Here is a 13101-nt window from a genome sequence, read left to right on the forward strand (position 1 = left end):
TACCCCTAGAAGCTTCATGTTAACAAATAACAGTAAAACTGCGATATTCTGTAGGCATTTCTTCTGAGCAGCGTAGTCTTTGCTCATACAGGCTTGTACAAAGTAAGGTGCAAAAATCTCCTCCTTCTATTTTTCTTTGTGCCTTACACAATGGCTCGTGGAAATAATGGCCCTTTTATTTCTGCTCTCTCCACAAGGACAGTGGGAAGACACAAGGTCCCACCTCCTGTTGAGGAGACAAGATGAAATCCTTTAGACTGGCTGTCGTTTGCTTGTGGCTATGGTGTCGAGGGTAAATCAGACCAAAGCAGGGGAATTTCACTTGAATTAATTTGTCAGCAATCCACACAAACCTCTGACCTCTAATATAGATGTTGGGGAAAGTGTGGGGGAGCCTTCAGCCTGGCCTCAACTGCCCTTTATTTTTAGGGAGACCTGGGAGGCTGAGGTGGTGCCAGCAGCAGGCTCCTCGCCGTCCCCCTCAGGGTGGCTGCAGACCTCTCCTCACCTCAGCCCTGAGGCCGCTGCCCTGGCGGTGCGGTCTGGGCTGGCGCCGGGTTCTGCTGCTGGGCTTTGGCTTACCTCAGGGCCGGCTGGAACCGGTTCCAACCGGTGGGGGGCAGCTGGGGGCTCCCCTCAGAGGCGGTGTGTGGGCCCTCAGAGCCACACCTGTGAGGGACTGAATTTGCAGCTGGTGTGTTCCTGATTGCTGCTTTATATCTAGTCTTGGAGGTCGGGGTGGGGGGAGAGAAGAAAAAAAAAAAATGGAGAGGCGGAGTTGTTCTTTGGTCTGATGGCACCTGGGCATCTCCAAAGAGAAAGAAAGCCTTCCTGCCACTCGGGGCCATCGAGGCAGCCACCGCCATGGCTGAGGGCGATCCACAGTGAAGAGAGGTGGTCTGCAAACCATACGGTTAAAGCCTGTTTATTTGTTTCTCTTCAAAAATACCTTCAAAACCAAGATGCTATGGCCAGGAACAGGGATGCCCCTATTGCGAGTGTTTGAATTGAGGGTTGTGTTGGTGTAGGTGATGTCAAATTGGCTGTTGTTTATTTTCAGAAGGGAGGGGGAAAGCACTATGGAGTTTGTCAGGAAGCAAAATACAGAGGAGTTGTATGTCTCAGCATTTTATGGTAGCAAGATGCATTAATACTGCTCTGAGAACCAATAAATATTTTTATGTGGTGATTATTCTGCATCACATAAAAGGTAAAATACAGCTCTGGAGTGCACCGACTTGCCACCTATTATTCAGTTCCTGAACCTCAAAAGCAAATTCTTTTCCAGCGGAACTGCCTCTAAAATGCTAATCACTAGGAATGTGACCACTAATCAGTTTGCTCCTGTAATACTGCCATCTATATAAATCGGTGTGCCTCTTCCAGAAGGGGAGATTTTAAAGACTTTCACTGATAAGATTAAAAAAAAGATGCCTACTAAGTGATTAGCCCAGTGGCTTTTTGCCCAAAATAATTTTAAGGGGGAGGGGGAAGGAAATCTTAAAATCTATTAGGCCCCTCTATCTTCTTATTTAAAATGTTTTCATAATGTAGTCCATGATGATGCAAACTCCATCTTTCTAGAGATTTTATATTTAAATGGGAAAATTTGCTGAAGATACATTGTAAGAAAACTCATGCCTGGGCAAAAGGACTGACTGTAGTGCATGTGATGACAGATCTCTTCCATTCCTAATCTCTGCAGTTATATGTATGCTTTGTCATGGACAAAGCTGGATTGCCTGCGTAACATGGGTCTATGCTTCCCTTTCCAATGCAGTCAGATATTCTACTTAGTGTGTTTCCGTATGATCCACTTGCTAAAATAAAGAAATGGAATGAACAAACCAACATCCCTTGCTTTAAAAGCAGACTTTTGCGTTGTGATGATAACAAAGGAAAAAACTGTATATGTTCAAGGAAGATATCCTGAAGGCTCTAAACCCAGAAAGTTGAATGGAAGAATCAAAGTCTCTATGCAGATGAATGAGACCGTGTCTTAAGGGACTGGCTTCAGGTTTCTACACCCCCGCCCGCCTTGATATTTGCAGTTGGCAATGTTGCAATTCTTGTGCTATCTTAAGATCTACAAAATAATGTTCCTTGTCCGTAATTTTCAGGATGATTTGTTTGAACTGAGAGATCTTTATCTGCCTCTCCTTTTCCCATCCCCCATATTTCTGAGGTGCAGCTGTGTACAGTAAGGCTAAGATGAGAAAAGTCCAGAACAGAAAAGAAGTAGCACAGTCATTAGTTTGCATGAATAGCTACATTAGATAGATAGATACACACACACTCCATAACCCTTTTTTATATGTGCATATATATTATAATCCGTATTTTATTAAAAGTTAGTATAAATAATATAAAACAATTATAAAATAATAAAATAAAAAATGTTTTAGAAAAATAATATAATTGAAAATAATTATATAATATAGTCAAATGTTATATATATATACACACACTATATTATACATATAAAAATATATACTTTGTATATATTCAAGGCCAGGTTGGATGAGGCATTGAGCAACCCGATCCTAGTGGAAGGTGTCCCTGCCCATGGCAGGGGGGGTTGGACCTAGATGATCTTTAAGGTCCCTTCCAAGCCAAACCATTCTATGATCTATGAAAAGGGATATTGCCAAAGATAGAGATTGGTTTGAAATGAGATCCTCTCTCTCCAGAAAATAGAGAGAAAAGATGGGAAGAAATATGCATTAAAAATAAAACCCTGTGTGAGTGAAAATGGATTTATGCTTCAGCTTGTACTTGAAATGTAAGGCATAAACTACTCAGTGGTGCTTCCTATTTGATTATTGACTCTGCAGGAGCAGCTACCATGAAAGAATGCTGCAGGTAGTGCCTGCTCCCACCTCTCCCTCATCTATTTGTAATTTTGCATTCTAGGGTTGTGGTACATACATCTGTTTATATGATCCTATGCTAATACAACCAATTTTAATGCATCATTTGAAGGACTCTTCATTATTTCTTGCTCCTGGTTTTATGGCTTCTTAGATTTGTGACACCCAGCTTAATTCTGAGTTGGCTCTTACTACTGTAATTAATTCATGTCTATATAAGCTTGTTATAATGCAAAATGACAACAGGATCCTGAGTACTCAAATGGTTAGTGTGAAAAACTTCTGATGGACCGGACATGTTGCTGAAGGACAGAGTGTATGTATTTACTTTCTGACCTATCATATAAATGCCGTCAGAATTTTGCTCTTAATTTGATTTGTGGCATTCCATTAACAGCTATTCTGTGTACCAGGAGAATAATAACTAATGATTCCCAGACTCCCAGAATTGTAAAATAAGGACAGGCACTGTTTGGCAGAACAGAGACTGTACTTTACTACAGACAGGAACTGTTCATATTAATCAAATGATATCTAGTCTGAAATGACTTTTAGCTAATGGCTTCTTATTCTCAGGTTAACCATATTACTTATAGGTAACACGCTCTTCTAATTCTGATTATTAATAATCAAAGGCTAGATGCTTGGATTTCTGTCTTTCAGGAAGAGAAATGATGCTCTTGATTGACCTTATTTTAAGATGTTCTTAGTGTTGAAATTATGATGTTAGGGGTTACAAATGGGGTGGCAAAGGTTCATGGATTTGCCTTTTGATTTAAGCCTTTACAAGGGTGGATATGTGTGCAGTGAATGAGCTCAAAAATGTGAATTTAATTGTGTGAGTTTCAGGGCTTAATTATTCAGGACATAATTTTGTGATGGAGAACTTCCTTAGGGCCATCAGTAGTACAAGTAAATGATTCACACTTACTTCACCTTGAATATGTGCTGTTACTGTAATACTTTTGGACACGGATGTGTTTCTAGCAGAATATGTGACTGCTAAAATCCTCCTAATTTCTAACATGGCAAATATAAGCTAACATGTTGAATGATGGAGAAGAAATTTAAATTGGGAGATTTTACAAGATGCAATTTGTTTTCCTAGCAGAAATAACATATTTTGTAGGATGCTAAAAAGCCGTGCTGCACTGTAGAAGCTGCTTTTCAATGCTAAAGAGACTTGAGCAAGAGGAGGCTTCCGGCAGGGAGTTCCTGTAAGGCAGGAGGAGGAATCTGCTGTTGTGGAACCCATGGTTGGCTGCACCACTGTGCGAACGAGGCATTGCACAGGTTTCACAGGTGCTGCTGAGCCTGGTGTAAATTAGGATAGGGTCCTCCTTCCTTAACTTATGGGTGGGATAGTTTGACAGTTTTTTAAGCTGTTTTTAGTTCTCTGCGTCAGTTGCCAGCATCAGGGCCTGGTGCTTGTATATAGGCAAGTTACATCTTCCTAGTGGTGTGCTTTTTGTTTTTTTGTTTGTTTTAGTTTTTTGGCCACGAATGTCACATCCTCTGCTGACACTGCTTTTTCTGTGAGCAATGCTTGCATGCTGTTTCAGGTGTGATGATGCTTTGTTTTCTTCTTGTCTAGTTCTCTGAAAGAAGCTTTTGGCTGACTGTCTTTGAGAATGAATGTCGTTTGTGGTCTGCTTATCTACATCTACCTAGTAAGCATGAAGAAATAATATCATAATATCTAACTCAGTGTTGACATGAAAAAGGGAAAGATGAAGGACACAAGAAGAGTCTGCTGCCTTGAATACATCTGATTCCATATTCATGCACTGCTACCTACCCAAAGAATTAAACTGATTATAAGTTGTTATTTATAGTTGCGATACAAGTCTATGTGCAGACATTTATTTATGTAAAATTCTATGTAAGGTGTTAAAAACTTGGCCTTATAATAGTCCAAGAATGACAATTCTGTTATTTCAGCATAAGAGTCACTTAGGCTTGTACCAAAATGACCAGCATTGTGAACTACAAGTAATGTTGTTTGTTGGTACAAGTTTACCTAGACAGCGTCTCTGACCAGCTGTGGGCATGATCAGCGGCCACTGAAGCCAGTGGAAAAAACGTTAGCCTCTCTAGCACAACTCTGCTAATGTTGCCTATTAGTATGTATATACTTAGTAAATATAAGTGAGTGTGTGTATACATGCACAACATATATACAAAACATATATACATATGTTTTCATGAAACTTTAAGTCAGATAGGCATGTTTTAAATGGTCATTAGGAGAAAGGTCTCTGACTTCAGGCACTGTTTCAATCTGTAGCTCTGCTTGCTGCCACACTGTCTCCACCATCTGTGAAGAAGCAGCTAGCGGGAAGGATTAAGAGGCGTGTGGGCATGTGCTTACAGTTTATGCATCCTTGAGTGCATGTGCTCATGTGCATGCCACCTGTTTTAGTTGCGTATACCCATTGTGTGAAAGCTATTGAACTTCTTGCTGCCTCTGCACAGAGGCTCAGACAGCAGTTGCAGCAGAGGCTGTGCACATTGCCCTATCCATGTTTCAGTCCCTCAAAGAAAAAGCCTTGAAGAGGTTTTCATGACAGGTTGCTGACCTGTGGTTCTGTTAATAATAATGTGTATCTGTTCTTCCATGTCTGTTGGTCCTGTGTTTGCCGGAGTAAAGAAGCTTTTGACCCCGAGTAGGATGTTATTTGTAGAAGATGAAACATTTGATACTCTGAATGCTTCTTGCTTTGGCTTGAGGTGATGCTTAGGGAGTCATCTACACGGTCAGCTATAGTAGGAGACCTTCCTTTTAGGAATGCTGACCAGAGCTCAACACTGTCTTGTGGCCTTTAATAAAAAGCATTATTGACTAAACAGAAGAAGGATTCATCAGTCCTGTCATGGTCTTTACTAGGAAGTACAGTTGTCTTGGTCTTAACCAGAAAGGTGAATGAGAACACTGAAAACTGAACATCTGCCACTGAGCACCATAATTGCCCAGTGTGTGGAGGAGCCACTCTGAGCAGGTCCAGAAGCCTGTACCATATCAGTCACTGGGTCTACAGCCTCTTTTGTAGTCATGGGTTTAGGTGGGCTAGTGTGGTACTTTGCTGTCCTGGGGGTACAGTTGGTCCTCTGGCAGACTGCCAGGTGCCTGGGGAGAGCATTTCCTCATGTTGTCAACATTAACTTGGGCTTAAAGATTTGAGCTAATATCTTATAATAGTCTTGAGACAGACTGTTTGGTTAAGATATTGGTGTGGCATTTTGTTATTGTTCCTAGAGCATAAGTGACCTCTAAGTAGGAGTTGATCATGTTTTTAAAGGCTCTCAGCTGTAATATAAATGTGTGTTTTGTGGGAAGACGGCGTATAAAAGGCTGCATTTTTGTCAAGTTTCTAATTTATAGGGAACAATGACATGCAATAATCTAATTTATGTCTGTGTACATTATGTCACCAATCACAAGTAATGGAGTACAAACAGATGCTTTGATTTGTATGTGTAGAAACTGTTAGTGGGTTAAGCTAATGGTGAAATAGCTTTAGCTTGCCAGAGGGAAGCTGTTGATTTTGTGTTGGTAGCATAAGAATGTAAATCCTGTGCCTGATGCTGAGCAGAAGGAGATAGCTTGTGTCCATGAAGTCTGTACTACTTCAGACTGAGAGACTATTTTGTCAGTCCTTTACATGATAGGATTTAGGAGGAGAAAATTAATCTTGGATATTAAGACTTTATGCAGACATTTTTGTCTTTGATTTAGGGTATCTTCTCAAATGAAGATAGTGATAATTGTGGTAAATGGCTATTTCCAGTAAATCTGATTATATGATTATTTGTATTTGGTAATCTTAAATTTCTTTGACAAAGAGACAGAAAAATTCCACTAGTAAAAAGAAATTAAGATCACTGATTTATTCCAGTTGCTTGTGAAGTCTGTGCATCATGCACTAAACGCTTTAAAAAAACAACAGTAAGCTTGTTTCTCAAATCTTGGTGTGTCATGGGAGCAGAAGGATACATATGAATATTTTCATATTTGGGCATATGAATTTTCAGGCACAGTCTATCAAATATCTGATACTTGCAGTCTTTTTAAATCAGAGAACTCAGTAACACTTAAGCTGCCATTTAAATTTTTTTTATTTTTTAAAAACAGATTCTTCTCCCATATTTCAATATACTCCTGGACATGGACTAAGAAGATTAGATTGTTTTTTCCAGGAGAATTCTGGGAGTGGGGAGGAACACAGGACGACACCATTACCAAAGCAATCTGGCACTAATAATGGACAGAGTATGTGAACGCATTACTCTGGCTGTAATACTTTTATGTACCAAGGACATTGTTTGTGGGATCTTGGAAAAAAACCCCAAAGACATGCATTAGTAATGAGATCAGTTTGCTAGGGAAGACACTGAAGACCACTCTGTGTCAATTAAGAGCAATTTGGAGTGGCAAATATCTTAAATGCTGGCTGACTCAGCTTGCAGAATGTAGCCAATAACCAAATGGCAGAATTTAATAAACGGCTACATCAAAAACAGGCTGCCTCAGTTGGTGACACAAACAGCATTCATTTCCTGTGTAAAGTATTTTTTCCAAGAGTGAGATCCATTGATCCCAGGTTTTTCTTCACATCTAAGAAAGCATCATTTCCCCACTGTTCCTGTCTTCTCCTCCAAATTCTTTCATCTCTACCTTGTTCTTCTTGAGTCATGGTTTAATCTTTTCCTTCAAGTATTTTGCATTAGTTCTTCCTGTAGCTATGTGGGTGTGTGGGAATGACTTCCCCTTTTCTGGTAGAATAAATCCTCTCTGGCTTTTGTTGAGAATATGCATTGATATGTAGTGGGTAATGCCCTAATGTAAGATGAGGCTAATTAAAAGAAGAGGGAGGGAGACAGCACCCCTCCTTTTTGTGGAAATAAGGAGTCTCTCTTTCTCCTTCTCTCTTGCCTTTTTCTAGTACAACAGTGTTTGGATGTGTCTCTTAGCCACCAGGTATAAAGGAAAAATGTGGAGGAAAAAGATGTGTACAGCATTTCAAACTGATAGAAAAATTAAATCATTTAACATGGAGGGATCCAATACTTCAGTAACTTGGACATCGAGGGCCTTTCTGTAAATGTAGTACTAAATGATCCTGAAGTCATATGAGTATACACTTGTTTTCTCATACAATCTTTCTCACAATAACTCAAAGAATTACAATCATACTAAATCAATTTCCTCTAGAGTTCAAGTTAATTCAAAATAAACAAGGCTAAATAATAACTCAATGTTAACTCAGAAATGTTTAACCCAGATGGCTCTGACCTCTGCAGTGGTCCAGGAAGTTCAGGAATATGCAAACCCTATGTTGCTTATGCCATGAAAGATACTTAGTGGCCTTGGTTATCTGCTAGCGTTGTGTGGTAGCCTGAGGAAAAGAAGCCTTTTGAATTGTTTTTAATGAGTTACCTCCACAGATCAGTAGGAGAATGCCATGCCACCCTGGACTGAAGAGGCCTGAGTTTCCCTAGGCTTACTAAACAACTGTTTGTTTTCTTTCTAGATTCCAGCCTATGGAGAAGTGCACAGAAAAATAGAATAAATATGGCTTTTAAGAGCGAGGACCACTTAAATTCTCTTCCATTACCTGTTCAGCGGTAAGTGGTGCACTCTGTCATCCAGACTTGAGTGATCAAATGCCTCTAAGGCTGCAGCTGCACTTTCCTTTGAGGATCCAAAGATGCTTAAAAACTCATTTTTAAACTCAGTTTTAGGTAATGTTTGTACAAAATGTTGAGAATGAATGTGGAAATCTGGGATGCACTTCTGAAGGCATTTGCAAATTTGTATACCTACAATCTAGTAAATGGTGACAGTGAATATGCAGTCATCATTTTAAATGGATGAGCATGTTTGCAGTAGGGGTGTGTCTGTATTCACTGGATCGGTTCTTTGTCATGATAGAAATCACTGGAATTCTCTGCACTCTGTGCAGACTGCTGAAAACTAGAAATACAAATTTCTTTAACCTGGTTGACTTTTTTCAGGTGTAGCTACAGTAATGATATGAAGGTTATAGTATAATCGCTCCAGTCTGTGGTGCCCTGGTGGGACTGCAGACATTGGTGACTCTACTAATCAACAGGTTTTTAAAATCTGGCTGTTGGTTGGCACCTAGTAGCTGCATCTGCATAGTATAATTTCACTTCTAGCATAATGGAGGTTTCATGAAAAGAAAAAAATGAATACTGAATACAATAACCTTCTGCATTCTCATTGAACTATAGCCTTGATATGTGGCAAAACTGAATTTTTTTTTGGGGGGGGGAGGGCAGGGAGGCAGGGGATGCTGAACGCAGGAATAAAATCAGAAATAAAAAGAATTAAAATTTCAGTCTTTCTCCTAGGCTTCTTTCTCCAGGTCAGATTGTAAGTCTTTGTCATAAGTGACTGACTGCTGACGTGCAATCTCAAAATGTGATGCTTTTCTTCATCAGGAGTTTGATATTTCTCTACCTTTCCCTATGCGAGTCTTCCAGCAGATACTTTGATAATGCCATTAAGCTCACAGTCACAGTAAGAAGAAATGTTATGTGAAGGAACATAGTTCAGGGATCCCAGGTGCCAAGGTAACTGGTACTGTTCATTAGATTCTAGCCAAAACTTGCTTTGGAAATCAGTGAGTCCTAGAAGCCCTGAATAGCCAAGCATGGAGTGGACTAATATAAACAGTAATGAGGTGTCCTGTCTCACTTACTAGTTTAATTTTCTTCCATGGGATGGAGCCATGGAATATCACTTCAGATGTGCACAGTAGTGAAGACAGATTAATGACTTTGTTATGGAAATGCTGAGGTTAACCCAATGGTCAGATGAGGTGCCAGATATTCAGGTTAATTGCTTGGTGATAACTAATGGGTTCCAGAAGCTGAATCCTGGATCAAAAAGCCAAAGAAGTTGTTAAAGCCAGCTGCTATGCCAAGAACTTAGGTTGCAAAGCGGGCCAGTGAAACCTCTTATTGTAGTAGAAAACTAGCTGCACACAGAACCAAACCAGTAGGTCTTATGGATGGCAAGGGTTGATCCAGGTTGATAGGGGCAAGTTTTGTTTGCAAATACATAAACGGGGAAATTAGCTGCAGACTATGTTAGCAACTGGAAATGTGGAATAGGAATAATGCATGCAGGACTCAATGGCAACAGCAGCACAGAACTGAAAAGCACTGAATTTTGTAGGCTAGAGATTTCTGGAAAAGGAAACTGCCTGCAGGTCAGTTCTACTGTGTTCAGGGAATCAGAACTCTGCCATGCTATGTGAACAAAACCATGCCACCTTACATGGACTCTGCACTACGATGTATCTTAGCACAAGAAGTAATCTGGAGAAGTCAACATTGAAACATTGAAAGCACTATATTCTGGCAAACTGTTTGGCTCAGCAGGGCAATTCTATATAGTGAAATTTAAAAATAAATAAATAGTCTCCCCACACTCAAGTAAACATGAAGCTCTTATTTTCCATGTTTATCTTAAGAGAATCCTTTTTCCTCTTCGTGAGGGTTGTTTCGGAGAAAGCCCATATAACAAGATGGGCAGACTGAATTTGTCAGTGGTCAGACAGGCGGAGGCACAGGGAAGGCTGGAACCGAAAATGACAATGTGTTTTTACCCTAAGAATTTTGCAGAAAGAACACAGTACGGACTAGATCAATGAAGTCCAGGAATTGTACAAAATCTTTTTCTCTGGGTTGGAGAAAGGAGTGATATGGATCCTATAGGGAATTTAAAAGGATTAAGTCAGGTTTCAAAATAACTAACAAGATTCAAGGATTATTTATCCTTTATTGTTCCTGTAACCAAGCCTAGGTTGTGTGCCTGTCTCAGGATTCCAGTTCATGCTCCTGCTTTTCATGACAGGAACTTGAATTAACTTAAAGGCATGCACTGTTGTGTCCTGTCACAGGGAAAAGGTAACACAAATCCAGCTGAGGTAAGTCCTGTGTAGCACCGCAACCATGCCTTGCTTCATGTTTAGGTCAGAATCTTTCAGAAGCGAAAGCAGACACATCCCCAAGCAATAATATCTGTCTCCATAGGAAAAGTGTACCATACACATACAAACAGATTCCAAGTGTTTCCACAGCAGCAATTAAAGTCAACAGTTATCTTGGCTGTATAAGGAATTCAGAACCGGGGCCTTAAACCAAGTCTCTGTGCTGCATGAATTGTTGTTTACACTATTCTCTCTCCTCAGATTTTGTAGGAAATCACAGCTTGTAGTGGAAAGTCTCTAGAGTATTGAGTCCCTATGCTAGCGGTTTTCTAACACACTGTCAGACCTACTGTCTATAATTGACATCTAGACTGCTATGGATACAGTATTTAAAACTATACAGTATCCTGAGGAAAAAAACAAATTTTTGTTACAGAAACTTTATTTTCTGTTTCAAAGAGTTAGGAACTTACAATTAGTGATAGTTTTGTCTCTTAGGAAAGAAAACAGTTGGCAATAGATCACTTTTAAAGGAATTGATCTAGTTACTCTCCAAAAACTGTCAGTAGTCCTACATAAAGTGCTTTACAAGGACCATAAGAAGTAATCTGTTGCCATCAGTGATGGCCAGTTCACTATAGCATGTGAAGTGTTTATATGTTCCTTAGAGATGCATATATTCCCGTTCTGCAGTAGAGTTATTTTAGTATAGCTTTTGAAAAATGTCATGACCCTTTCCTCACATCTTTCTATTGGTATTGGTTTTCCATATTTCTGGTGAGTTTTTCCAGAGGGGAAAGCCAATGTAAAATAAAATGCCTTTCTCTTTTGTCCCTCCCCCTGCCTTCTGTGTCACGGAAGTTCATTGGCCTTTTTGTTTTCTTTAAGTTATAATTGTAATTTACCCAGGTTTTTTTCATGGTAGTCATGGTTTCTTGTACTTTCCATATTGAACAGAAAACTAAACTTAGCATTTGTAGTGCTGAATCTGAAGTCATTCAGCTAAAGAAAGAGTACTCATAACAAAAAGCGAAACAGGACACTGCTTTTGCTTCTCAGAGTATATGTTGCAATTGTGAGAAATACAGTATGATTAGACATATTTTTAAAAAAGGGATAAAGGAAGGTCTTCTACAGAAATTAGATAAAAACCCACTACCACCGCCAAAAAAACCCCAAACAAAACCAAAATCAATCAAACAAATAAAAACAAAAAAAAACAAACTGAAAAAAACCTTCATCTTGCTGAAAGATGTTGAAATGTGGGCTATAGATCTAGGAGGTACTCTTGGAAATGAAGTAGGGGTGGAGGAAGAGAGAATTTGTCTTCCTGATCTTCAGAAATGCAATACTGCTGGACTGTTTAACACATTGTTGAAACATCCTTACAGCTTTGAAAGTGAAAGATGATGCTGGAGGTTATAATTTCAACTAGCATACAAACAAAGGGCAATGCTGATTATTTAAAAGGTGGTTTTTGTTTATAAAAGTTGAATACTTTGAGTATGAGGACCAGGAAGACAAACCTAATACATGTCTATATTTAGGTTCTTTTTCCTGGTTTTAATACTATTATTATATTGTTTTCTGGTGGAAGTTTACATCATCACTGGGATAAGGATGAGAACTTTCGTCAGTGCTTCAGATGAAGGAGATGAGGCAGAGAAAGTAGACAAGCCTTTCAATTCTAGGTACTTGTGGTTAAGTCCTTTGTAGCATTTCATCTCTCAAAATTACTTCCTTCGTTTGACACCCCAAAGCTGGAAAAGTTTGCCATAAGCGACTTCTGTGGCAGAGCCAAAAATAGAATTTAGGTTTCCTGTCTCCCAGTTCTTAACCAAAAGACAGTCCTTCCTCCTTTTGTTACTTTCTTCCTTTTTTTGTTGAACTAAAGATCTGAGTCCTATGAAAGAACAATATGAATGAGGTCATGCCATGTATATTTATAGCCAGGTATTGCTCTTTAAAATGTACTATGTATCTGCAGGTGTTCTGGTAACTTCTCTAGAGGATCTGCTTAGGTGTCCTGTTATCTAAAGTAAGATTAACATGCCCTTTGTTATTAAGAATATCAGTGTTAGAGTATCTATCAGCTCTTAAGAAATCTGAATTTCTTCCAGTATGCCTTTTAGGGGTTTTTAGCCTACTTTTTGTTTGTCTGAAGTTTTTTATTTATTACAGTGCTATTTTTGTATTTCTGCATGGTAGGTAATGTGATAGCTGGAGATCTGTTCACTATGCATGCACTTCCCCTCTGGTGAAAGGAATTG

The 13101-nt window shown here is 39.3% G+C and overlaps 1 protein-coding gene across 1 annotated transcript in view; it reads left to right on the top strand.

The window, feature by feature from the left end:
- The window catches only part of INSC (INSC spindle orientation adaptor protein), a 133811-nt gene that overhangs the window by 29396 nt on the left and 91314 nt on the right, over positions 1–13101 (top strand). Inside the window, exons 2-4 of the mRNA XM_059826114.1 lie at positions 6607–6640; positions 7003–7140; positions 8402–8495. Coding sequence (XP_059682097.1) covers positions 6607–6640; positions 7003–7140; positions 8402–8495 — 266 coding nt within the window. The remainder of the gene's footprint in view (positions 1–6606; positions 6641–7002; positions 7141–8401; positions 8496–13101) is intronic.

This window comes from Gavia stellata, chromosome 17 (assembly GCF_030936135.1).
Source record: "Gavia stellata isolate bGavSte3 chromosome 17, bGavSte3.hap2, whole genome shotgun sequence".
NCBI lineage: Eukaryota > Metazoa > Chordata > Aves > Gaviiformes > Gaviidae > Gavia > Gavia stellata.